Below are 24,979 nucleotides of genomic sequence, written 5' to 3'. Positions count from 1 at the left end.
GGTTCTTCTTAAGCCTCGAGGCAGTTGCGTTTTTATCCGTGGAAAGCCAATGGAAGAAATGTACGTGATCATCCTCGTGGTAACCAACTCCAATTATCTTCTTGCTGATTCAACGCTGCTTCATTTGATTCTCATTCTAGCCCTTGTCTGTGCAGCATGCACTACTGACACGCTGCGATCATTTTCATCGTGGCCTCGTGTGGACTGCCTTTGTTCGAGTCACCCGCCCCCCGACTTGGTACATAGTACATATATGACCTCGTAATTAAAACTCATATCTATCAACAATCCAACTTTCTCAACACTATCTGCACCTGGCATGAAGCCAACTTCTGATACGCGAAAGCCCTATAGCGGCTCCTCGCGTGCACTAATCATCGCTCTCGACGTCGGAACCACTTTCAGTGGTGTATCATATGCCCTACTCGAACCAGGCGAGGTCCCAAAAATCCACGGTGTCACTCGGTGAGCATCTTGTTCGAATGACGCGTATCCTCTGACAGAAATCGCGTCCGCTCCTGCCCTGATCAGTTTTCCTGGTCAAGAACATGTAGCTGGCAATTCCAAGATTCCCTCCATCATGTATTACGATAAGCATGGCAGAGTCATGGCTGCTGGCGCTGAGGCAGACAATGCCTCCATAATAAGCCAGGCTGAGGACGAGGAATGGATCAAAACGGAACTGTATGTGTAATTCCTTCCTGTGTGATCAAATTTTGACACTGCTATTTGCCAGTTTCAAGCTTCGCCTCCGGCCGAAGAGTATGAAATTGAAAATGAATGGGATGCGCTTGAGTCCGCTACCACGGCATAAAACATCCGTCGATGTTTTTGGAGACTTCCTCGCCTATCTCTTCCGCTGCACGAAGAGTTTTATCATAGACACACATGCTAACGGCCAGACCTTGTGGCACCATGTCGAAACCAGCACAGAGTTCGTGTTAAGTCATCCAAACGGTTGGGAAGGTGCTCAGCAGACGAAAATGAGACGCGCTGCTGTGTATGGGGGTTTGATTCCTGATACGGACCAAGGCCGAGCGCGAATCCGTTTCGTCACGGAAGGAGAAGCTAGTCTCCACGCCTGTGTCCAGAGTGGTCTTGCTGCCGATGTTCTTTCTGTGTGTATTTCAAACATATCCCACACACGAACTTCTTGTCTGACGTGTCCCCTAGAATCCGTCTAGGCACGGGTTCCTTGTAGCTGATGCGGGTGGTGGTACGCTTGATATCAGTTCCTACGCAGTTCGAGGGACCAATCCCCTGGTAATCGAGGAGGTGGCTCCTCCTGACTGTGAGAATACGCTGACGCGTCCTCTTGTCTATTTCCGCGTCTGATCATTTGCTTCCGAAGGTATATTTGCCGGATCAGTCTTTGTCAGCCGAAGGGCAAGGGAATTCCTTGAAGGTGGGCTATATTTAGTTGTATCTACACAAGGCATCATCTCATTCTGCGTGCAGAGAAGCTCAAAGGGTCGAAATATGGCACCTCCGATTCGATCGACCATATCACGAAACGCTTCGATGAAACCACTAAACGGCTATTCCGAGACAAAAAAGATTTGCAATTTGTTCCATTTGGCTCTCCACTTGACAAAGATCTCTCAGTCGGCATCCGCGGAGGTCAGTTGAAACTCGATGGGTAAGTCGGCGAACAGATATCCATTATGATTCCACAAATAACGCTCGATAGTGCGGAGGTGGCAGAGTTCTTCGAGCCTTCTGTCCAGGCGGCAATCACCTCGATTAAAGCCCAAGTTGACGCATCGCAAGGGGTGATCAAAGTACGTTACTCATCACCAACAACCACGAGGCCTTAATGATCGCCTTTTCATAGTCCGTCTGGTTGGTGGGAGGATTCGCGGCCAGCCCGTGGCTCTTTACTCAGTTACAGGAACGCCTCGCTCCACTGAAGATTACTGTAAGCAGACCTGACAGTCAGACGTAAGAGGATATATGATCACTCCAGTATTTCATCTCTCTAATATCGTACGATTCAGTTCCAAAGCCGTGGCCGACGGTGCACTTGGCTTCTACTGCGATCACCATGTTTCGGCCCGAATGTCGAAATTCATGTATGGGGTGGAGTACTTGCGTGAGTACGATCCCAACGATCCGGAACACCAGTCTCGGAAAGATCGACTTTGCGAGCTTCCTTCTGGTCCTCGGCTTCTGCCCGATGCATTTGATTGCATCCTTGCTCGAGTATGTGTTTAGTGATCTCACTGGAACGTGGGCTGACTTGACGATCGTGCATATTTGCAGTGTGTGAAGGTTAAGGAATCCACGGTGTTCTCGCGGAAGTACTGCACGGAACTCACAAACCTGTCTACCCTTTCTGTGTTTGAGGTAGAGATATGGTGCTATAGAGGTGGTGACACGATTCCGCAGTGGATTTTACGCCACGCAGGTGGGTATTTCTGAACATGAGCCCGAATGCCGTGCTGACCCACGGCCTTCCATTGTTCCATTGACAGAGGACTATTCGACTTTGTGTGTAGTCCGTGCTGACCTGTCGCTCCTCAGCGGAAGTGCGGAACCTAAACAAGGCAAGAACGGAAAGACATACTGGACGATCGTGTTCAGCGTTGAGATTCACTTTGGTCTCACCGAGTTCAAAGCGCGGATAAAGTGGAATGACAACGTGAGTGATTTCTGTGTATTTTTTCTTACGTGTGCTAAGTTAATTGTGACAATATTAGGGAACGATCAAGTAGTATGTGAAAATTTGCATAGAATCAGTGACATCTCTAACTTTGTCTACAGTGGGCCTGCGTCTATCGTATATAGCGAGAGCGGCCACCGTGCCGATGAAGACGAACCAGACATCTCAGAGGATGACTACGCCCCATCGCGTTCTGGATCCGTTGCGCCGTCACGCTCTCATTCCGTTGCGCCATCACGCTCTCGTTCCGTCGCTGCCTCTCGCGTTGATTCTCGCGAGTCATTGGCTTCAGGCACCAGGACTCCTTTGGGAGCCTCACGAGTAGAGTCCACATTCATAGAAGTCCAAGAGCGTAGCCAGACGAGTGTAGTCGCAACTCAGTCATCCGCTTCCAAGGTGTCCACCGCCTCACCTCCGACCCCAACGGCCACTGAGCGTGGGGTGAGGAGCAACGCAACGTCAATTTCTCATCCTGCGCCGCCATCATCCACGACTGAACAAAGCATCCGGGAGGTTGAGCGAGAACGGACTGTGTCTACTGCGTCCAAGGTCTCCACAGCAGTTGCGAGCACTGTTGAGCGGGACCGCAGGATCTCAACTGCTTCTAAAGTTTCTACCTCGACTGTTTCTCAGCATGTTCACGCAACTTCTTCCCAACAAACACTCCTAGTCGCTTCCCAGCCTCCTCCAGCTGCCGTCCAGCCTGCACCTCTAATTACTGTCGAAACCCGCGGACGGGACGCTGAACCCCCTGCCAAAGGCAAAGGAAAGGGGAAAAGCAAGACCCCCAAGACCACCGTACCTCCTTCCCCTATTGACCCAGCTGACACCACCGTGGGCAAGAGTCCAGGCCAGCTAGCTGAAACCCTTACATCTGTATGGGGCTCTGCTTCCAAGGCGAATACGCCTGGAGCCTCGCCGCTGGTTCAAACCTCCAAATCTCTTGAACCAACAACGCCGAAAACCGAAGCTCCCCCTCCGCTATCTCACAAAGCTACGCCAAAGACTGCAGAAGTCAAGCTTTCAGAACCGCCAACACCTGCACTCGGAGAAGCTCATCACTCGATGTCTACCACTGTCGTTTCTGAAGTGCTTCAGGAGACAATGAGAGAGCTCTCGGTTGAGATTACGCAAGAGACAAGGATGGAAGGCCCGCCGTCATCCACCACGCCGGCAGACACAGTTCCTATTGAGTTTATCTCTACGGAAGCTCCCCGGGACCTCGCCGTGATTGCGGAGGTTTCAGAAGTGATGGTTGCTGAGCAGCACACAGAGACAACTCTTACTGCCACAGAGACGCAATCCAATGTTCTGGGTATTGAAGTTTCTGCACCAGCACTCGAGCTCAATTTCACGTCGGAAGCACCAGCAGATGACACCAATGGCGATGGTGGTTGGGGCCCTGATGAGGCATGGGGTTCCACTGAACAGACGGAGCCTGTAGGTTCTCCTGCTTTGGGTTCCTCTGGTGGAGGCGGTAGCATCGGATGGGGCTCCACTGTGAAGACCACCGCAGGATGGGGCGCGTCGAGATCATCGAATGGCTGGTCTATGCCAGCTGCACCCTCTTTCGGAGGCCTCAGCTCAACCCTTGTAGGATTCCTCGGCGCTGATGGCAGGATGAGTTCCAAGTCCTCGCCGAAACCTGGTTCATCCTTACTTCCAGCCGAACATACCACTTCTCTTCCAAGTCTCAGCTCTCTTGCAGGATCATTTAGTAACCTCCTCATCGGTGATGACAAGAAGAGTCCCATGCCCTCACCGAAGCCTGACGCATCCCCGCTTCCACTTCATCACGTTCTTGCTAATGTAAGGGGTGATCCACCGGCTGCTCCTGTACCGACGACAGAAGAGCTCCCTGCGCCAGCTGAAGCGCCGACCAATGCGGCGGACGCAGTGGCGCCAGCGCCAGAAGAGGTACCACCACATTCTAACGATGCAGCAACAACTGCAGAGAAGGCGCCAGAAGAAGGCCCCCCTGTAGAAACTACCACTGCTCCTGGAGAGTCGTCCGTCCCGACAGGCGATGGAGAGGGTAATGATCCCGAGGAGGACAAAGAGGAGGTTGAGGGGAAGAAAGCGAAGCCAACTGCCCCGCCGATGGGGAAAAGCAACAGCAAGAGTGGGGGAGGGAAAAAGAAGAAAAAGAAGTAAGGTGCAGGCGCTCGGGTGTGCTACCCAGATCTCTTATTTCGTGATATTGCTCATCATTTACTTTACGTCTGACGAACTTGTGATACTGCTACTCTTGGAACTAATAATTTTGCCAGTGATACCTGTAGCCTTTGAGTGGGGAAAACTTGAATAGCAGGCACCGGCACTTGATGAACCCCCTCTCTAGGAGACCTCGGGCAACATGATACAAAGTATTCTCATCACCCGTCATGTTATTCGGTTACTTTGTACCACCTTGAGGTTGATATTAATATCAGTCCATAATTGTGGCTGTACGTTCCCACTTCCGCTATTATCGCCAGCCACCGGCTCGGCGAAGTTATTCCTGGTATGTTTTGTGGCCATTGAACTAATCTTTTTATTTCATTTTGTGTTGGCAAATGATTGATCAATTAATGATTGCTAATGCTATGTGATTCTACTGTCAATATGCACCACAGATGTCTGACGTCCGTCTTGATCAACCAGTCTCAGCCGAGCGGTGGTAAGCCTTTTCGCTATCTTTAGTCATATTCTTCCACCATTCGTCCGTTTTTTGGTCCAGTTCCATTAGCCTATCATCGTATAGATCGCGCTGCCACAATGAATATGACAGCTTAGCAGGGTTTCAACCGACGCAGGAGGAGTTCAAAACCTGTCGACCAATGGCTTATCACACCTTGACATGAGTCACTCATGGACAGTTCTTCGGAGGTTCATCTCAACTTAGGAAGCGTCGACGTCATGGCCAAAGTGGTTACCACAACCGAATTCAAATCGGGTTCTCTTGGACTGCGCAGGTCAACTTCCGACAACAAGTCTTTCTCTCTCTCTCTCGGAACTCACCTTGACATTTATTCGTGGATGGTTTTCTCGAAGGTTCGTCTAACTAGTCTTAGCTAAGGGGTTACCACAATAGAACTGTTGCTCTTGGACTGTGCAGGTTCGAAACTTGCCGATTGACAGGTTTTTTTTATGGGAACACGCCTTGAAGATTCGCTCGTGGATGGCTTCCTGGGAGGTTTATCTCAACATCGTACTGGCCCAAGTGGTTGCCACGACAGAATCTAAATCTGTCTCTTGGACTGCGCCACTGAGTGTAGGTTCGAAACCTGCCGAAGGCACGGTTTTTTTTGCTACCCTTGAAGATTAATATTCACTCATGGATGCTTTCATTGGTTGTGTGTTTTAACTGGTCCTAGCCAGGTGGTTACTGCAACAGAATCAAAATCTGTTTCTCTTCGACTGCACAGGTTTGAAACCTGCTGCATGACAGTTTTTTGTTTCTATTGGAGCACACCTTGACATTGATTCATGGATAGTCTCCCCAGAGGTCAATCTAACTGGTCTTAGCCCAGCGGTTACCGCAACAGAGTCAAAATCTGTTTCTGTTGGAAGTGGTTCGAAACCTATTGTCAACATTTTTCGGTGTATAGATCCTCGGAGGTTGAGGCCTGAGGCCCAGTTATTGCGTCGAAACCACTTTTTGTGTCCATGAAAAGGAATTCACTCTTATGACAACATTACCTAGGATAGCAGGGAACGTTGAGCTCATAAACCTTCGCTAATATTATTGCTGGTATGCGTATTGAATGGCCCACGCGCATAGTGCGCGTTCCGAAAATGACAGACTACAGGTTAGTATACCTGGGACCTTGCCGTGTAAGCAATTAAATTTACCCAAGAACGCGTTTCGTCTCACCCATGAGCAGCGCATATGGCATCGTTGGCGTTGGTCCTTCGCGTCGTAATCGCTCTTAGCACCCAAGGATTCTTCCAGCCAGATGAATACTTCCAAGCGTTAGAACCTGCCCACCATTATTACGTCTTTGGATATGGCCATTTCACATGGGAGTGGGTTAGTCCAGCACCCCTTCGGAGCATCATCTACCCTGCGTTGAATATACCTCCCTTTTGGCTTATCAAAACGCTGGGCCTTGATGAAAGACACCCTGAGCTACTCGTGAGCATTCTATTTGTTCTGTCATTCTTCATCTTCATTCGACGAGTCAGATAGTAGGCCCACGCATCATCCATGGTTTGTTGGCTGCCATCACGGATATAGGGATCCGTGAAGTCACAAGACAAGTTCTCAACGATGCGTTTGTACCAACTGCGGTGCGATTTCTTGAATTCGAGTATGATTGACGACTTGAAGTTGATCTCTTGCAGTACTTTGTCTCTCTAACATCTCTATTCCACTCGTTGTCACTTTCACGTTCCATGTCGAATTCCCTTGAGACATCGTTGACAACAGTTGCACTAAACTACTACCCCTGGGACAATGCACGGTCCATGTAGGTGCAGTTGTCAGTCACCCAAACTGGCTGTCATTGTGACAAGACATCTCATATGTAAGGAACATGACTAGAATGCGCCTGTGTATTGTGTTTGCTGCGCTGGCGCGCGCAATCAGACTCATCAATGCTATCATCTGGGTTTACATGTTTGGCCTTCTCGTCCTGCGTCTTGGGCTCGCCTGAGTCAGGGGCCCATTCTTATTCGCGATTGTTGTGTCATCGGGTTAGTTGCATTTGTCCATTTGCGCGAAGTAATTAGCAACTCAGAATTTTCAGAGTTATGACTACCCTTGTGGTCTTTGCGCTCGATTCAGCCTTTTATGGCAGACCCACACTGAGTCTGTTGAATTTTCTGCGTGTCAATGCGTCGCCCGTGTCTTTGTTCTACGGCTCTAGCTCTTGGCATTACTACCTGTCTCAGGCCCTCCCAATTCTCAGTTCTACATCCTTGCCATTCGTGCTGCATAATATGCACCTTGCAGTCGAGAACGACGAGAAAAGACTGAAGACAATGCTAGGCTGTATCGTTTGGACATTGACGGTATTCTCATTTGTTGGACATAAAGAATCGCGTTTTCTCCACCCACTCCTGCCGATGTTACACATCTTCGCGTCAAGGTCCCTAGTGGAACTGTATCATCGCAGCGCGAAAGCAGAGGTCAAAGTTTCCTGGGAGAAGAGAGAGAACGCGATACCTAAAACCTTCTCACTCCCAATTCGCACTCGAGATCTATGCCTTCTCCTACTGGCCGTCTCAGCCTCGATATATGTGGTATTCTTCCATTGCGTAGGACAAATCAAAGTCATGTCGTATTTGCGAAGCTTGCTTCCCGAGAACCTGACTTCCGTGGGGTTCTTGACACCTTGTCATTCGACCCCATGGCAGGCCTACCTTCACCGGCCCGAGCTCGCGGCACCTGGGAGAATGTGGGCTCTTGGGTGTGAGCCACCACTGGGGTAAATTATCGTCATTGTCGTAATTTTCGCTTGGGTTTGATATTTTGCCCTCAGGCTTCAACATCTTAGCGACTATAAGGACCAGGCAGACATCTTTTTCGAAGCGCCCCTGGAATATATGCGAACGCATTTTCCATCGCGTGTGGACATTTCGTACCCTCCTTCACCCTTCGCTTCATCGGTACCAAACGTCACATTCATGGAAACGCTTCAGGTTGTGGAACAAAGTTCACGATCTTGGGATTTAGGCTGGCGGCATGAGTGGCCACAATATATAGTACTATTTGGCGCGCTTCTACAGGAGCCGGGCGTGTTGGACCTATTCCGGGATCAGGGCTATGAAGAGGTATGGAAGGGTGGGAAGGAGCGGGAAGGAGAGGGCCAGAGGAGGGGCGCTACATCCGTTGAATCCATCCTCAGCTGCAAATCATCAAAAATCATCTAACGTATATGATTGAACATGAAAATAATTTGAATCTCTCCCGGTATCCATGAGACCCCTGAGCCCAGCTCCCTGGAAGGGGCTGTCATATCACCCATCATCGTAGGCCGTATGCAACAACTGGAATTGCACATTACCAACATTTCCCTCGCCAAGAGAATATCGGGGACAAAGTGGCAAGTCAATCTCAAGGTCTGCTGGCAATCTGCTGGCAATGCAGGCGTCATCCGTTTGAAGGAGTATTTCGCCAGGTGGACAGGTTCTTGCGCAGAACATTATTCAGCACATAAAAGCAAGCTGTCTTCCTACCGTCCCCCCTAGATTTATTTTAGGAAGCCCAAATCACATCTCACAGAGAATGCGTCTCTCCTTCGTCCTCGCCGTTATTGCTGCTTTCAGGTCGACAGTGTCTATACCTGTCGCTGACAGTAAATGTCCCTCCTTCTGCAACTTGGGAGCTTGCTGCCCTGGCTATGAATGCAAGCTATTAGCGGTTCCTGTGAGTATGAGCTGTTTTCATCTAACCCCGTGATTCACCGGCATGGTAGGATGGGTTCGTACATATTTGTGAGTTACCCACTGAATGACGGTGAGTCGTGTTCCCGCTTTCGCATTTGGGCAGTATGGTTGACGGCACGACACGTACTAGTAAGTGCTTTGTCAAGTTGCTGAGTGCTCGGTTGTAACGGTGAATAAATTTCACCCTGCTCGAGCATTGAAGATCTTAAATCTGAGGAACACCTCGTTAACACTTGGCTGCATAAAACATGACTGATATATACACGACGTCTCGTTGTAACCTTGCAGTTTATCATCGTCAGCACACGGCTGCAGTGTTTCATCGTGATATTGATATATGAGCATTACGGTAATATGGAACTTCAGTCTATAGCGACGCCATCATGATGCACTGTTAACATTAGGCCAGCCTAGAGTGACGATGAACAGAATAAATATATAAAATAGTCAAGAAGAAATATATAAGTATGCTGTGATTTACGGGTTGATTTCCAGCGAAGTTTTGTCATCCATTTCTTAGCCTCGCCTGTATGAGAGACTGCGCAATGGTCACATAATTTCAGTGTTTGCATGCTCCAAGTAGCATTATTTCTTGATCAACGAGTATCAACTGCATGATCATGATGATTTGGCAGAGGAAGCGCACCGTTATATGATATCTGGGACTGCTGCCATCCACGTTGTGAAAGAAATATCTGTGTGGGTGCCACAGGAAGTACGGTTCGACCTCCAGAAGTCCCTGTGCATTCGCGTGACTAAGACGGCTTGCACAATGACCTGGGAGCTACTGTCGAATAAGTAATCATCGCCTACAAATTGAGAGTAGACAAACTCTGCCACGACGTGTGCAAATGGAAACTACGCCTCGCGTCAATGGAGTGGCTTCGAATATATACATTAACTCACCGGAAGAAAGATTGCCGTGAGAACAACACCGAGAGTAAAAGCTGTAGCACCCAGCAAGTAAATATGCAAGAGGTACTTGGTAATATGCGAGAACCAACCAAAGCTGGAGCTGAAATACAGCAGATTATGTTGCAAGAGACCGCGCATGAGACGGTTGTCAGTCTTCCAACCACCATGACCCTTGACGGCGCGATAGAGCAGAAGAAACAATATTTCTGGAATTGTGTGCATGCAATAAGTTCAAGCTCGTGTTAGCAGCAGCTCACAATACGAACGTAGCTCAACAACAGCCAGCAAGCCGTAAACCACATATACTTTTGACCTCAATTTCGTACCCAGATATCCGAAAACGCCAGGAATCCAACATTCCCCTGTATTTCAGAGGTCGGGAGCTAAACAGACACAAAGTCCAACTTGAAGTTATACACACCAGAGACTGACGAATCAAATTCTTTAAAGCAAATGATAATTGGTACTAAATAGGCCTGCACAAGATGAGTTAGACATTTCTGTCTGGAGTTGGTTGTAACCTCCGTATACTGGACTCACAATGATGTTGACGATTGCGAATATAGCGGGCCACCTCTCCCGTTCCCATACTGCAAATGCTCTGAGTGCGAAAATACCTGAACCAGTGCAATAATATCAGAGCGCAGAATTATTGCTAGGTAATCCAATTGCCGGACCCACATTCATCAAAGAACATTGATAGTAGCTCTATATCTGATTAATTATGGCACGTAGTCAGTACGTGTCTGGGGGAAGCTTCACCAGACTCACAAGTATTGGCGATCTCATAAGAGCGGCAAAGCTTTGATCGGTATGGGTCAACTTCAAACGTTCGCAATGCTCCAAATTTCACATACAGGGAGTGGGGCATCAGGCTGAAAAATCACTGAAAGTCATCACACCATGAGGGAGGGGAAATTGGAATGAGTACCAGACACTCACCGAGCACATTCAGTGACACGCAGACAAAGGGCAAGTGACTGGAAGCTACATATAGAAACATGCCGAGCCCCCATTGAGACTCGATGATAAACTCGACCTACACCGACTACAGATCAGTATACCTTGGGATGCTCAAGAAGATCTCTACTTACCTGCGTCGGGTATGGACAGTATGTAGTCATATAACTAAATGTTCGAGTGAAAGCATGAGTCTCGGCCACCAAAGGTTATAGTAATGTTTACGCTCACCCACAGCGCCATTAGTGCAACTACCACGAGGAGACAAATAAACAAATCAATGAAATGTGATCATGGACCATAGCCGCACCATAAGGATACTGGGACGACAGGATCAGTGATACAGGATACACTTAATAGTAGGACTTGCACTCACACCCAACCTCAAGAACATATCAACTTGAGTCGCTTGAAAAGCATTCATGCTGATTTATGCCAACAAGTCGACCTCACTTTGGGTCACTACTTATAAGACATTGAACATACAGTACCAGTACTGTACAGCACGCTGCCGTTGGCCTCCGTTCGGTGCTCCGATTCGGAGAACCCGTTCAGATCGCAGATCGCGCGCCATATTCCATAAAGACATCAGATACCTGAATGTCCACGAATATCCAGGAGGATATATTAGCAATGGGGAATCCCGCGACTCGGAAGACGGGGAACCACAGGGTGGTGATTCAGTGCGGAGAACCGAGGGTCGTAATCCCGTTCTCATATACTTGTCAAGTAGAACAAGAGGAAGCAGAGCAGTGAGCGATGTGGCACCGCCAATGTAGAGTAGAGTCCCTGATCTGGCCTAGTCTTCCCTATGGTAATACGAAATTTTTGCGTTAAGGTCGAGCAATGAGGTGCAAATCTGATTAGACTCGAATCTCTGTAGCCTAGCGGCGCTACATAAATATTTGTCTGACTATCGCTGATAAGGATACAGCTTCCAACGGGATGACCTGCCAGAACGAGTAAGCGCATGAAAATGGGACCGGGAACGTACGCTCTAGTGAGAATGTGTACGATTCATGCGCAAGAAATCTGTTAGTAGGGTGGTAGGCAAGTGGGTATGCTCACCTAGACTGGTGATCAGCCCGTTTATGCTATCGACAGCTTGCCTTATAGACGGGCTGGTGACCAGTCTTGAGTGCTCACCTCGCGGTACAGTGGTAGATACGTTACGCGCTACCAGTGATTCCTGTGCGCTATCTAGCTCAGGCTAGAAGAGGGTTCCCGTGCCCTAGAAGAATATTCCTGTACCCTCTTCTAGGGTACAGGTCTAGCAAAAAAATCTCCTGTGAGTACGATCATGACGGCTTCCACTTGATTGCCGGTCCGAGTCGGACAACCTCATTTGGACTATCATAAGGTTTGTCAGCATGGACTGTTCTTCTCTTTGTCTCCGGTTCTTCCTCTAATCGCCAGTGTCACTCAGATTGTGAGCTTGCAGAAGGTGGGCGTGCAAGTTCTTTTGAGTGTTTGCCTATGTGTAATTCGTTGTTACCTGTGATGCTACCTAATCTTATGTGTCCTCATCTGATCATGTCCATGATCTGCTTCAATGAACTGCATGCAGAAAGCATCGTCAGCAAATACCCCGAATGGACTTCCCTCCATATCGAAGATAAAACAAACTCCTGGCACGTTAAAGCACTGATGAAATACACAGAGCACGGGTTCAACCTTCAAATTGTACGCAAACCCTTTCCAATTGGGGAGACATGAGTGCAAGAAGAGCACGCATTGCCTGCATGCCACGCGGACGATAGTGGATGATCAGATGCTCCGCTGGAACATTGACACCGGGATCACTATCTCAGGGACGTCGACGCATGCTAGTCATGGTATGGTTCCTTGGAGGTCACGAATGCGTGCAGGGAAGTGACAAGGAAATATGTTGGTTGCGGCCTGATGCAGAACGTGATTGATAACAAGCAAAGACATGTAAGAGCGGTAGCTTGATCAATTTGGTGTAACAAAATCATTTTCAGCAAACATTGGCAAGTGGGCAGACGAAAAAAGGAAACGTATGCCCGGGGGGCCATCGCGGGTTAGTAGTAACACGGCGGGAGTAACCGATAAGTCCTACGGCGATACGAAAACAGTACCTAGAGTTGAGCTCATTTATATTGTTGGACAAAGATGCGTATAATTATTGACCTATTTTGCCGACCATGTGCTGATATCCTTGTATCCAGCTTCCCCCATGCATGATGAGACTCTGAATTTTTCTCAGTATTCACGAGTCCCGGGTCTGAGCCTGGCTCCAACTGCAGGACTCCAATCGTGTCACCTATCGTAGGCCGTATGCGACAACAGGTTATAATTACACATTGCCAGCCTTTCCTATGCCAAGAGAGTGTCGAGACAGAGCAAGTCAATCCTGAGGTCTGTTGGCAACCTGCTGGCAATGCGAATGTTATCTGTTCACGGGGGTGTTTTGGCAGGTGGACAGGGAACATTTAAAAGCAAGCAGGCTGCCGCATTCTTGCCGTCTCCTTCAGCTTTATTTTTTTGAAAGCCCACACCTCACAAAGAATGCGTCTCTCCTTCACCCTCGCCGTTGTTGCTACTTTCAGGTCGACAATGTCTATGCCTATCACTGGGGATCAATGTTTTTACTCCTTCTGCTCCTTAGGAGATTGCTGCCCTGGCTATACCTGCCAGTTAATATCTAACCCTGTAACTGTGAGTATGAGTAGTTTTCGTCTAACCCCGTGACTCACTGGCGTGGTAGTGGCAGGTCGCATATTTGTGTCTGACGCCCGATGAGCGCTCAGCGCTGAGCGACAGTGAGACGTGTTTCTGCTTGCGTGTCATGTGGTTTAACCACATGAGACGCAAGTAGTTCGTTGCTGGGTGCTCAGTTGTTGCAGTGAACAAATTTCACCCTTGAAGATCTTAAATTTGTGAACATCTCTTTAGTTCTAAGTTCAGTAGTACAGACATCCAAAGCCCCGACCTGGTTTCGTGACTCAGTTCCATTGTTGGCTCATTCGTTTTAGTCCAAGCAAGCGCGATATTCGCGGTAATCAGATCATGATTCAGCGTGCATGAGCCGTAAATAAGCCATAACGGAAGATCTATCAACTGCATGTATCCAAAAGGGAGAAGACAAAACGGAACGATTTAAAGCACATATCACACTACCTCCGCACCACCCCAACGCTCCGATTACTGATCCCCTGATCAAAACTACGCTTCCTCCGTCTCCCATTATCAACCGCAGACGACAACCCAAACTTCAGACTCGTAGCGCTCACGTTTTTCTTCGCGTCCAACGAGAGTCCCGCACCCACAGCAGGCATGCTCAGTCTCCGTATCCAGCCCATGGGCTTCTCAGGGCGTAAGAGAATAGGAGGCTCGGGAGGACGTAGATCGTGAGGAGAGGGTGAAAACTCTGGCGTTTTGTATTTAATGACAGAACACGTATCGCAACCGCAAAATGGCGCGTGGCCTTTTGCAGGTAGAGGAGAAGACGGCTGTGAGCGCGATGGAGATTGAGAACCCCGTTGCGGTGAAGTCGAATCCTGTGGAGGGACGAGGTGTGAAGTGCTTTGTGAGCCGCGTTTGTGCTGGAATGGTGTCGCATGAGGCCTTTTGGGCGTGTGACTCGTACTGATAAGGTCGCCTCGTGCATCAAGAAAATGCATTCGATCGAGCTCAAAATCGCGCGTTTTCTGGTCGAGTTCTCGTTCGCGCTGTTGGAGCTCGTATTCTTTCTCCCTCTCTAGTTCCGTGAGCTGTTCGATGTGCTGTCTCCGCCCTCGAATATCGTCCTCGCCGAAAGGGCTGTCACGGGTAGCTTGGGAAGCAGGAGGATCTTGATTGACCGCCTGCCTATCGACGGTCGGTGAACGTCGAGGAGTCGTGGGTTCATCTATAGGCTGATACCTAGAAGCAAGATCTGAAACGCTCATCGATAAGCGTGGTACATCTTTCGGCACCAGAGGCAAAGGCTCGACCTCGATGCAAACAAAAATTAGCCCGGCGCATCAAAAATTTGAATTACCATCTACTCACTGTACGACTATAACGATTACGCATAGCAGCAACGATGCTCCCATGGCTCACAGAACTATCAGTGCGCTCAAGCGTTTTCTTGGCAGCATCGAAACTCCGGCTTTTGAGTGCGCTGCGGCTCTCTGCTGAAGCACCGAACTCGCGCTCTGAAGGAGGAGTGTGTTCTGGTTGCTTACTGCCAAGTGTTTTCTCGCTTGAAGTCGCTCGTGCGATTAGGGATGGTCGACGGAACCTTACTTCCTCGCGGGACTGGGACTGCGTCTGTTCTAGGACCTTCTTCTCGCCACCAGTCGATATGCCCGGCCCAGCTATTTCCTGTGCCATTCTCGCCTCAAACTGATCATTAGAGTATCCATACTGCGAAGATGAAAGCGTAGTCTGTCCCTGAGACGCAGAATGCAACGTGAAATCAACGAGCATATGCGTATCAGAAAGCGTATTCTCGATCGGTTGTGGAGATTTCGGTAGTAAGATTTGTTGTTGAGTTGGTTGGAGAACTTGTAAACTCTGCATTTGCGTTCTCTGGCGCTGCAGCTCTGCTTCGTTGGCAGCTAAAGGAATAGGGAAATGCGTCGGGGGGAAAGGGAACGCGCTGAGAGTCGTGATGGAGCTGATGGAGCCCTGGTTCTGATTCTGCTCGTTGAAGCTGAATGGCGGGTGGGGGCGTTCGAGGTCGGCGGGATTGGTTTGGGAGGGAAGGGGAAGCGAAGTTTGGTATTCGTGTTTGCCAGGCGGGATGTTTTGACCCCATTCTGTTACGCCCCGGGTTGAAAGTGGAACTTGAGCAGGTGTGAGTGATATGTCTCGTAGGTCATCCGGTAAGGGACCTGCCCATGCGCCTTCACAGAGAGCTCGCCATTCGCCGAGCGGCCCAATAGACGGGGAGAATCGACGGATGCTTTCACATGTTCGCGCCCATTCTGCGTCCGCAACCCTTGAGAGGCATGCTGCTACGCTATATGTAGTTGATGTGTGCTGTTGCGTCACAAGCAGTGCATGATTACTGTCGAATACACAGTCAAAACTAAAGCGCTGCAACAGATATACGTGCAACGTACTATTTCTCCTGGGACATCTCAGGACCAAGAATACTGAGCAGATTAACATAACGAGCGTGTTCTTCCCCAACATCGCGTGCGCTCTTCTTAGCTTTCTTCTCGTATGCCTGACCTTACAGGAACCGTTGAGACAACGCAAGCCAGAGCAAGCGACAACATGATGTGACGTACCAGCTTGCTTGATACGAACATTCGAATCATTCATACGTTCGTCATGAGCTTTCTCTTCTTTCTTCAGTCGTCAGTGAGCGAGTGAGGGTAGGGTGGAGTGAGGAACGTAAAACGTACTGCAAGCTTCTTGAACCATTTTTTCAACTCTGAACTGATACTGCCATATTCATTATCAGCTATCTTTGCAAACTTAGCATCGACATCAGAAACAACGTCGAATATGCTTGCGCTAACGTTCAAAGCGTTGCCTGCCGTTTCGTGAGAAGGCCCGATACTTGGATTTGAGAAGGTAGACTTACCTGCGATCTCATTAGTGGTTTTGAGGGCGGCAGCTTCTTTGAGGGCTTTTGAGAGCTTCCGCTGTAATGCGACAATAGCCCCCGCAGCTTGGCAGTAGTCATTAAGCATGTTTATGACTGTCTCGAGCGTTTGGCATGATTTGTGGATGTCTTGCCGTTCTGCGGGGCGTGGGGAGGTAGCGGGACTTGACATGGAGATGCGCTGGAGGTGGGGAGTAGTATTGCTATTGGATCTCAGGACTTTGCTCCCTGCCTCAAGCTTGCGGTCAACTGTCCTGCATCGGTGATGCTGGTAAAAGACGATCATCGGACTTTGAATCAACACAAGAGACATGATAAGATAAATCCAAGTCAGAGTAATAGTATACAAAATATTCTACAGTAAATCATGATAAATTGTTAGTTGTGAGGTCCAGCTAGAAAGCAGTGTATATGTGTGATGTGCGCGAGTATGCGCGGGTCTGAAGATTCATTAGTAATTTGACGAAAATGAATGCAGGAAGGGAGGACACGAACAGGTATGTACTTAGAAATGGTCCTTCCTTTCAATGGGTCCTCGTATCGTCAGAATGTTGTTCTACACTCGGGCTATATCTGTCAATGATCACCATTTCTGCAACGTGAGTGTATGCCTTACCTTGATGACTTCATGCGCAACAAGCGTTTCCAGGGCTTCCGTCTGGACCGAGGATTGGTACCAGGATGGAGTGGAATAATATATTTACTACGGGGTGGTGAATGAGACACGAGTGGGTGCTAGTCACAGAACAGTCAGAAGCAGGTTAGGATAGAAGAAGTGCGAGCTCACATCAAGCGAGCATGTTTCGATATTCCTTTGCTCTCTCAGTCCTTGTTGCACATGCCCGTGGTCCGATGGATCATACTAAACGTCTCATGATAACTAGAACATGCCAGCATCGAGAATACTGAACTTACATCTGAAGCGTCGGATGCGAAATATACGCATTGGACCTTGGTGAGCAGAGCGTAATGGTCGCTGATCCACCTCCTCCGCGTCAGCTTCCCGTATTTCTTCCCAACAGCTATCTTCTTTGGGGTATCTATGAAGAAACCTGGACGAGGCGTATAGACCAATTTATCTAGTCTTCCCGGTGTAAGCGGAGAACGAGGTTGATACCCCCAAGTGAAGCCTCCTTCATCGTCGCCGCTCCATGCATCCCACAAGCCAACAGATTCAACCAGTGCGGAGTCGTTGGGTGAAATGGCGTTAAAGTCGCCTCCGACGACTCCTCCAAACAGCCCATCCTGCATTAGAGCATCGGCGACGAGTTTGAGTTGCTTCTCCCTGATTGGGGCGCCGTCGGGTAATGGGTCAAGGTGGGTGTTAGCAATCCGTAAGGCGACGACAGACTCGGACGATGGAGGAGCTTGGGCTGTGTCAAGGAGACCGCTTAGCTTGATGTCTACGAAAATAGCATGGTGCTGCGACTCAGAGCAGCTGAAATGAATAGAAGTTGACTGTGTGATGCGGATGGAACGAGAGAGGAGGGTGACTGAGCCATACTTTGCGAGCTTAGGCCAGGCGTTGGTAGTCGAAGGAATGACGACGAAGAAATTCTGGACCCATTTGTTGTTGAGTATGGTATCGAATGCAGTGGCTAGGACACCTTGGAGAAGGATAGAGCATGGTTCAGGACGTCTACGATTTGTCCTGCACTTGAAGACCTGGTATTGGATATAGGAGAGAGCAGCGTCTAGGCGAAGGTCTGGTTCTGGCCTCATGCAATCAATATTCCATGATACAACACGGATGAAGCTGGGCATGTGTTCTGCTCTATCTTGACTTGGACCTGGAAGCCATTGTTTCGAATCAGCGATATAATGCGCTGGTTGAATTTCTCGATGAGCGTCAGCCATGACCCTCCTTTGACGCCTGGCATGTACAGACGAGTCTATAGACTGTCGGTGTTGCGGCACGGCCAATCACATGTAGAATGTAAGCCAATCAACAACCATCAAACAACAACTTCAAAATATTCAACAAACTTGAAGGGGATCGTCATTTTAATAACGTCCCTAGTTGCCCACAAAAGAGCGCGATGCTACTGACAGTGACAGGCTGTTGCACGGACCAGGATCGACTGCAGGCAGCTGAGTCACAGCTTACAGGCGAACTTCTATGCTCACGAGACTACGACTATCATTGACCATCATGATGTCTATATATAACAAGACCAAGCGTTGATACCCGCGTCTTTTGGACTGTAGGTGGTGTCTCGTACCTGCTTCGCCTCTATTGACATTTATGTGCAAGATCTCGAACACCAGCAACCATGTGCTGACTCCGGGCCCCGCAGTGACCATGCAGTTCAATTGCACTGTCGACTCACTACCAAACTTCACCTTGCTTAACGGCAAGGCGATTATGACGCATACCATCACAACCGTCAAAATACGCACCACGACCCCGTTAGCAACGTTACATTTCTGCCGCTTCCTGCGGACCCTCGTTACAGTCACATTGTAAGAACCCAAAGGCCTTGCTGACATCGACTCGGGCACATGCGGGTGGGAGATGGGTATTATGTGAGGTGGTCGACCACTGGGGATCGCGCAGGAAAGAATGATGGACTGGTGTGCGATGGTATGAAACCCAGTTCACGGGTGTTTTTTATATATATAAAATATCTAATTTCTGTCCCTTTGGGGTGAAATACCCTATGTAGGACACTACTAACTAGGAAAGGGGGATCACAGTGTGGTATGTGACCACTGCTTGCGGTCTCGGTTTCATAGAACAGTAGTTTGGTTTGTTTGCGGCGACTTGCTGTCTAAGAAGAGGGGGAACAGGTGTATGTCAGATTTCTTAAATTGTTGTTATTTCGGGGCAGGGGTAAGAAACCCTCCGCGTAGTACTGTACAAAATGTGCGCTCATCCATAACATCAATCGTAGTACATCGTCGTTGACTGGTTCATGTCATGCAGGTCTCGTGGTCTTGGCTATCATCTAGAGGAGTACGCCGTCGCTGCGCACAGCACATTGCCCAAATTCCAGCTTCTTTGAACCTTCATCCTGAGGTAAAATGACCTGTTACACATCATTTGGCTAAATCGGCTACATGCATTACAACGAGCTCACATGGTCAAAGATCCCCAAGGGGAGAGCGAGAGTCACACAGGCATTTGGAGAGTCCTCGGAAAAATTTAAATAAAACTATCGAGGAACTCAAATTAGACTTGACTTAACACAATTGCACCAATATGACTTTCCACTGGCGCAGCAGACATCGAAGGGCCTGGGTGAAAATGAGCGCCTTTTCCCTTTTACAGAGCACACACTTACACGCTTGCTCACGGGCTACGGTCACACTCGTTGATTAGTAGTGGATGGTTCATTTTGCGACGCACGACTCGCCGTAACCAATCTTCGTAAGATAAGCGATGGCGTTCAGAGCGGCCTGCTTGTGTGTCACTGTGCTAAGTAGAGTCAATGAGATACGCATCGGCATTAAGGGAAAGCACACTGACGCATCCATGTTGCACTGGGTACCAATGATCGCCGTCTGTTAATTATTAACGTCAACAACGAATGTCAAGAAATCCGCTCAACTGCGGACAGAGATAGATCATGCACTGTCGGTGCTCTTGCCGAATGAAATGATTGGGTGCTCTATACGAGATTTTTTGGGAGGGTATCCATGATCAACGGTGGTAAAGTTACAAGCCGGGACAAAGGGTCCTTGTTAAAGTTTATCAATTTTGCCAGCCAAGTCACCGTGACGCTATGCACGCGCATATGATTAACAAATGCGCGCCTGGATTTAAGAGCTTCTCGATACGCAATCATCGGGAAACCTTCAACTGGAATTCTTCCATTTCCACCAGCGCAATGGCATTGGATGTGCCTATATCAAGGATAAGATCCAAAGCTTCGTTCTGGGCAGCTTTCTGATGCATCTGCGAGCGCTCGAGCAATGATGGGTCCTCATGTAAAAAAATAACACTAGCTGAACATAATGGTCGCGAGATTTCGAGAGCGAACCACCTATTGAGCGAGCTGGGCTCCTTCTCTATAATCAATTCCTAAGAGTCCAGGAGCTGGATAGCACGCTTCTCCACGTGCATTCGCAGGTGCGAACAACAGTGTACTGTTCCCGCTTCCGACTTCAAGGACTGGCATATCGGGGCCCGGAGGTGCATGTTGTTTAACCCCACTTGACCATCTCACTTCATCACAGTGTTGCCAGACCTAGGCGCCAGAATGAATACAATAGAAGTAATGTGAATACGCACCATATTTTATCCTCATCACCGTTTTCACTGAAGTTCTCCGATTCTTCATATACATCATTCCAATTGATTATCAACGAGCGGATGGGGCCCTGTAGACAAGTTAATTGAAATATTTCTGCCACTGGATTGGTGCCGAACCCGTCACGGTGATATCCGTCTTGCATCACATTGCCAAGTGAAAAGACTATCCGGCGGGGACCTGTGTCATACAAGTGGGGTGTGCAGTGTCCTTTCGTTACAAAGAGAGCCTAGTAGAAACCAAATGACAGCAGAAGATCCGAGGCTCGAGCCGTTCCTTGACATGGTACCAGAGAATAACTCTGGTGGATTACGTCAGCGGATATCGCTAGCGTTAGTGGTTGAAAAGGGTAGTCAACGTTTCAATCTTGATTCCACTTCAGGGGCTCCGCTCCCCAGCCCTCCCCCCTGTAAACTTAGCGTTTTCAAGAGAGTCAAGATGGATTGCGATTTGGATTTAAATGAATAGCGGCTCGCCCTACTTTTTTACTCTATTCCGCATTATTCCAGCCTGCAGATACGACCCCAACATGAAGAAGGTCGTGGTGTCTTCCTACTGAGTACCGAACCTTGTTTTGTGCGAAATGTGCTAGGCGAATCCACAATTGGATGCAAGACGAGGGAACTCAAGATATAATAAGTCGCGCTCCATCTACCAATCCAATCAACTGAGGGACACCCCTTTGCACGTTGCCTACGCTCGTGCAACGTCTACGTGGCAAACGACGGTACACTGATATGTTCATGTTTGCAATAACGAGTACCCAGAAAATACGATAAGATTCTCGATCACTGGGGATATCACTTGGGAGAGCTGCAGTCGCGGATTAGTCGGGATTGATATCATGATAGCGTTGGAGGAACACGACGAGTTATATACCATTCACGTCTCCATCTTCACAATTGCTTTCCTTGAAAGCGCTCAGAGAGCTCCCAGGAAGGAATATATCTTCATTGTTGAGTTACGAATAAGGAAAGATCTCTGCTTGACTACTGCATTTTTTATACCCAGAAGATGCATTGGCATTAACATGGCCGTAAACAGATAACATGCGGTCGTTCGAGATAATTTTATTGGTGATCTTCCCATACACTGGGATCTCGGGGAAGCAATAGAGAAGCGCCTACTGCGAGAAATGCAACTGCCGTCAAGAAGTAGTATACCAACTACGCATCATGCCCTTCCTCCATTGAATAAGAGAAGGACTGAAGCTGCAGACGCTGGACCAATGATTTTGGCTCCTGCGTCAAACATCTGGGCGATTCCATTGGTTGCTCCGAGCGAGGCACGATTTGGAGTGGCTGCTCTGATGAATAATGCTAAGCAGGCTATGGGTTCTTCTCAGTTCAGCGGAACGCACGAAGTGCTGAGTTGACATACGGAAGCACAGGTCAGGCTAGTCGTCAGCGCAAGCTGGATGGCAACACACAGCCACACAGCCAAACCTATCCCATGGGCTCGAGCCAGAGCATTGATCACTGGAAATAAAATGACGATTGGTATGCCGGAACTAATGCCAGTGATTTGGATAGCTCTTGCACCGAAGTGGTCATGTAAACGAGCGTAGAAAACAAGCTGAAATATGCCGTGCACGACACCTGATGCCGCAAGTATAGCGCCGATGCGAGGAGGGTCAAGGGAAAGGCCACCAAGTTCAATTGGTGTAGCATAGAAAACAGGTACGACCGAATTAAACGCGATGTGAAACAGGCCCGTGGTGGCATAACTTGCTGTTGCGGTCGAAACTTTCGGGGTTAGCAAGGCGCGCAGCGGAAACGGCTTTGATTGGACTTCTCCATGATTCGCTTCCCCAGGATTAACTAGCACATTGCTCGATGGCTGGCGAGGATTTGCGTATGACTGTCCCAAAAACCCTCTTTTGATTAACTCCCAAGGCGGTATCCTAGTAGAAACGCTCTTGTTACCACACTTAGTGTGATCCAGATATAAGTTTTCAACATCACACACACCTCTTTAAGACGGAAATACGTGACTAGCGAAGCTGCTGATACAAAAATCATCGAAATAGAAGCATGGCAGGATATATGGGTAGGTTTTCAGGAGTTCTGACCGCCCAAAGATGTCAGGGAATCTGTCTGCCGGTCGGGAGAACGATCCCCCAATGAGTGGTCTAGATCCCATGAACCTCAGTGCGAGAGTAAGAAAGTAGATGTACTGTATGTCTACCCAGCTATGGCTGCGATCATCCACGGAATTGGCATATAACTGTATGCCTTGGGCATATTGGTCACGTCAGCGATGTCCATCACCACGCTCTTGATGACACTATTGCTCCCATTAAATGCTCCGCAGACAGCACGACTGGTCAAGAGTATCAGTAATCGACAATCACAACTACTATTTGGTATTCAACATGCTGACCTAAGCACCAGACCAAGGAAGGTCTTCGACAGCCCAAACGAAAACATCGAAACCGAAATTGCTAATAGAGCTGTTAGTATTACAGGCTTCCGCCCGACGTGGCCGGACAGTTAACTCCAATGAAAAACAGTCAGCGCATTAGCTGCATAGTATGATGATTGCTTCGGAGTACATCAGGAAGGAACGAAGAGGCAGGAATAAGCTTACAAGGATGCCGACATAGCGACCAACCTATAATTCGTCTCCGCCAGTCACTCCGATGTCTCTGATGAGCTTGACAGAGTTCTGATTGTGCTCAGATTCAAGTCCAAGCAAAGGGAATATACTCACTGGGAATAAACGGGACAAGGGTCTTAGAAGAAAGAGGATCTGACAGCTGTGAGAACAGTATGATCCATAATTGATCCCAGGGCAGAGGTGTCCTAGTCGTTGGCTGCTGTGGTCGTTGCAGAAGGAGTGTCTCCTCGTCATTCTGCCGCGCAATCATGGCGGTACGAGAGATAGGGCGAATTGAAATAGATCGAGATAGAGAATGCCTCGCGCATGATAGAACATAAGGGCAAGAAGAGGCCCCCGGAAGCTCCTACATATGTCTGTCCGAAGATACTACAGATTTGAGACCAAGCTGGCCCGAGGTCCGTCTATAGATAGCAGATTTTTGATGGCCGGCCGGCCACCATGGGTCCCTGTCGAACCTTTGAGCAAGCGTCGTCTGATACGAGTTCGCGTGTAATTTGAGTAGGGAGCTGGCGCCGGCACCGTTAACGTTATCATTAGTTGTTCGTTAGGCTGGCAGCTGCGCTTCAAAACAATATGACATGCTCAGACTCAAAATGAGAATCTCAAGCAGGCTCCTTCCCACCGCTGTGTCGAGAGAGAGAGGTGGTCTTCTGGTACAACCCATGCATATGTGTATTTTACGTGCTAGTGTTAAATTCATACTCAGCTACAACTTTAATCCTCTCTCTCCCCACAGCGGCTGGCAGAAAACACTTGTAAACAATTGCCAGCCACAGCGGCAGACCACGCCGTGCTCAGCAGACTGTGAAACAAATGGAATATTTGATAGAAATACCTAAGAAATTCCTCAGGTTTACATCGTGGAATTTTTAGGTTATGGTACGCGTGGATCATCTATTCTGGTTCTGAAGTCTCGCGCCCAGGTATTGCAGCGCGCGACAGGATTCCGCTGACAGTGCACAAATTGCATCGTGTATAGCATCAACGGATATCGAGAGACCCATCCTTGACATTGTCTCAATCACTTTCTCGGGAGCATGCGTCGAATGTAGAAATATTCCAAGCATACTGGACAGTGCGTTGGCTTTCTGATTGACACTTTAGGAGCGAGACAATCACCACTTTGCGCTAACAAATTTCATCTCAGGTACAGATCAAGGGAGGTATGACATATGTCATACCAGTTTTATTACTGCGTCTCGACGAAAGACAAGCCGTTCTGCTCGCGATACATGATTTCCGGTAATTCCTTCTATGACACCTTCAAGATCATCCACTTGACACCAATACTCAGATTCCTCTGCCTCCCATTCCTTGGACACATCCTGTCTCTCTGTACTCGTTGTTGTCCTCACACGACCCGCAGATAAAACAGCATCGAATAGTCCCCACAGTACAGGTGCCTCTGCCTCGATTTCCGTTGTCATCTCCTCGATGCGGAAGCACTCGATTTGCTCCGCCTTTGCATGCAGCGCGCTGAATTGCCATCCGTTATCGACCTTGGCGAGTTTTCGAACCTCTCGAACACAGACTGATGTCTCCGCAAAACATCAAGTAGCTGTCGATAGGTGTCCATTTTCGGAAGAGGTAACCCTAGAAATTAGCGAGAATCAAATATCGAATGTCTTGAGT

General features: G+C 48.6%; 11 protein-coding genes across 11 annotated transcripts; 4 read left to right on the top strand and 7 right to left on the bottom strand.

The window, feature by feature from the left end:
* Position 1: 1 nt before the first annotated feature.
* BJ212DRAFT_913358 (uncharacterized protein) lies at positions 2-3,257 on the top strand. Its single transcript, XM_041344333.1, has 14 exons — positions 2-60; positions 141-465; positions 532-684; positions 737-1,118; positions 1,174-1,291; positions 1,352-1,405; positions 1,459-1,639; positions 1,691-1,781; positions 1,835-1,941; positions 1,998-2,202; positions 2,263-2,407; positions 2,475-2,641; positions 2,681-2,713; positions 2,764-3,257. Exons 2-14 carry the CDS (start codon positions 320-322, stop codon positions 2,785-2,787), a joined length of 1,806 nt encoding a protein of 601 aa, XP_041196396.1. The 5' UTR covers positions 2-60; positions 141-319; the 3' UTR covers positions 2,788-3,257.
* A 1,871-nt stretch (positions 3,258-5,128) lies between these two features.
* Positions 5,129-5,839, top strand: BJ212DRAFT_1332739 (uncharacterized protein; the record flags this gene model as incomplete). Its single annotated transcript, XM_041334817.1, has 3 exons — positions 5,129-5,321; positions 5,382-5,695; positions 5,760-5,839. Coding segments are annotated over exons 1-2 (163 nt in total), but the record flags the coding sequence as incomplete, so codon positions are not given.
* Positions 5,840-6,533: 694 nt separating this feature from the next.
* BJ212DRAFT_1297005 (glycosyltransferase family 22 protein) lies at positions 6,534-8,518 on the top strand (the record flags this gene model as incomplete). The annotated part of the gene is made up of 5 exons (XM_041332525.1): positions 6,534-6,779; positions 6,830-6,934; positions 6,989-7,113; positions 7,393-8,073; positions 8,128-8,518. 5 exons carry the CDS (start codon positions 6,534-6,536, stop codon positions 8,516-8,518), a joined length of 1,548 nt encoding a protein of 515 aa, XP_041196394.1.
* A 314-nt stretch (positions 8,519-8,832) lies between these two features.
* On the top strand, positions 8,833-9,261 carry BJ212DRAFT_1332737 (uncharacterized protein; the record flags this gene model as incomplete). The annotated part of the gene is made up of 3 exons (XM_041334816.1): positions 8,833-9,014; positions 9,064-9,104; positions 9,165-9,261. Coding segments are annotated over exons 1-2 (176 nt in total), but the record flags the coding sequence as incomplete, so codon positions are not given.
* A 421-nt stretch (positions 9,262-9,682) lies between these two features.
* Positions 9,683-11,073, bottom strand: BJ212DRAFT_1477513 (uncharacterized protein; the record flags this gene model as incomplete). Its single annotated transcript, XM_041339558.1, has 10 exons — positions 9,683-9,892; positions 9,941-10,155; positions 10,216-10,311; positions 10,371-10,425; positions 10,490-10,566; positions 10,631-10,663; positions 10,721-10,751; positions 10,807-10,835; positions 10,892-10,988; positions 11,044-11,073. The coding sequence occupies 10 exons, from the start codon at positions 11,071-11,073 to the stop codon at positions 9,683-9,685; spliced, it is 873 nt and encodes a 290-aa protein (XP_041196392.1).
* A 2,848-nt stretch (positions 11,074-13,921) lies between these two features.
* BJ212DRAFT_1332720 (uncharacterized protein) lies at positions 13,922-16,757 on the bottom strand. Its single transcript, XM_041334815.1, has 6 exons — positions 16,452-16,757; positions 16,270-16,400; positions 16,153-16,213; positions 15,982-16,093; positions 14,924-15,926; positions 13,922-14,865 (listed from the first exon to the last, which is right to left on the bottom strand). Exons 1-6 carry the CDS (start codon positions 16,642-16,644, stop codon positions 14,047-14,049), a joined length of 2,319 nt encoding a protein of 772 aa, XP_041196391.1. The 5' UTR covers positions 16,645-16,757; the 3' UTR covers positions 13,922-14,046.
* Positions 16,758-17,294: 537 nt separating this feature from the next.
* Positions 17,295-18,236, bottom strand: BJ212DRAFT_1445187 (Endonuclease/exonuclease/phosphatase; the record flags this gene model as incomplete). Its single annotated transcript, XM_041338067.1, has 2 exons — positions 17,295-17,342; positions 17,388-18,236. 2 exons carry the CDS (start codon positions 18,234-18,236, stop codon positions 17,295-17,297), a joined length of 897 nt encoding a protein of 298 aa, XP_041196390.1.
* A 174-nt stretch (positions 18,237-18,410) lies between these two features.
* BJ212DRAFT_1332715 (uncharacterized protein) lies at positions 18,411-19,276 on the bottom strand. Its single transcript, XM_041334814.1, has 2 exons — positions 18,695-19,276; positions 18,411-18,631 (listed from the first exon to the last, which is right to left on the bottom strand). Exons 1-2 carry the CDS (start codon positions 18,960-18,962, stop codon positions 18,576-18,578), a joined length of 324 nt encoding a protein of 107 aa, XP_041196389.1. The 5' UTR covers positions 18,963-19,276; the 3' UTR covers positions 18,411-18,575.
* A 2,519-nt stretch (positions 19,277-21,795) lies between these two features.
* BJ212DRAFT_1546436 (major facilitator superfamily domain-containing protein) lies at positions 21,796-24,053 on the bottom strand (the record flags this gene model as incomplete). Its single annotated transcript, XM_041341874.1, is given in 11 exon segments — positions 21,796-21,891; positions 21,932-22,053; positions 22,114-22,654; positions 22,696-22,718; positions 22,738-22,856; positions 22,913-23,047; positions 23,108-23,193; positions 23,236-23,268; positions 23,315-23,338; positions 23,363-23,370; positions 23,438-24,053. 11 exon segments carry the CDS (start codon positions 23,592-23,594, stop codon positions 21,796-21,798), a joined length of 1,344 nt encoding a protein of 447 aa, XP_041196388.1. The 5' UTR covers positions 23,595-24,053.
* A 3-nt stretch (positions 24,054-24,056) lies between these two features.
* Positions 24,057-24,673, bottom strand: BJ212DRAFT_1332696 (uncharacterized protein). Its single transcript, XM_041334813.1, has 2 exons — positions 24,642-24,673; positions 24,057-24,589 (listed from the first exon to the last, which is right to left on the bottom strand). Exon 2 carries the CDS (start codon positions 24,412-24,414, stop codon positions 24,238-24,240), a length of 177 nt encoding a protein of 58 aa, XP_041196387.1. The 5' UTR covers positions 24,415-24,589; positions 24,642-24,673; the 3' UTR covers positions 24,057-24,237.
* Positions 24,057-24,876, bottom strand: BJ212DRAFT_1332695 (uncharacterized protein; the record flags this gene model as incomplete). Its single annotated transcript, XM_041334812.1, has 3 exons — positions 24,057-24,422; positions 24,495-24,596; positions 24,625-24,876. Coding segments are annotated over 2 exons (312 nt in total), but the record flags the coding sequence as incomplete, so codon positions are not given.
* Between the last annotated feature and the right edge of the window lie 103 nt (positions 24,877-24,979).

Source organism: Suillus subaureus (assembly GCF_016647635.1).
Source record: "Suillus subaureus strain MN1 chromosome Unknown BJ212scaffold_6, whole genome shotgun sequence".
Taxonomy (NCBI): Eukaryota; Fungi; Basidiomycota; class Agaricomycetes; order Boletales; family Suillaceae; genus Suillus; species Suillus subaureus.
Note: the sequence above shows the minus strand (reverse complement) of the source record. Positions and strands in the feature narration are given on the sequence as shown.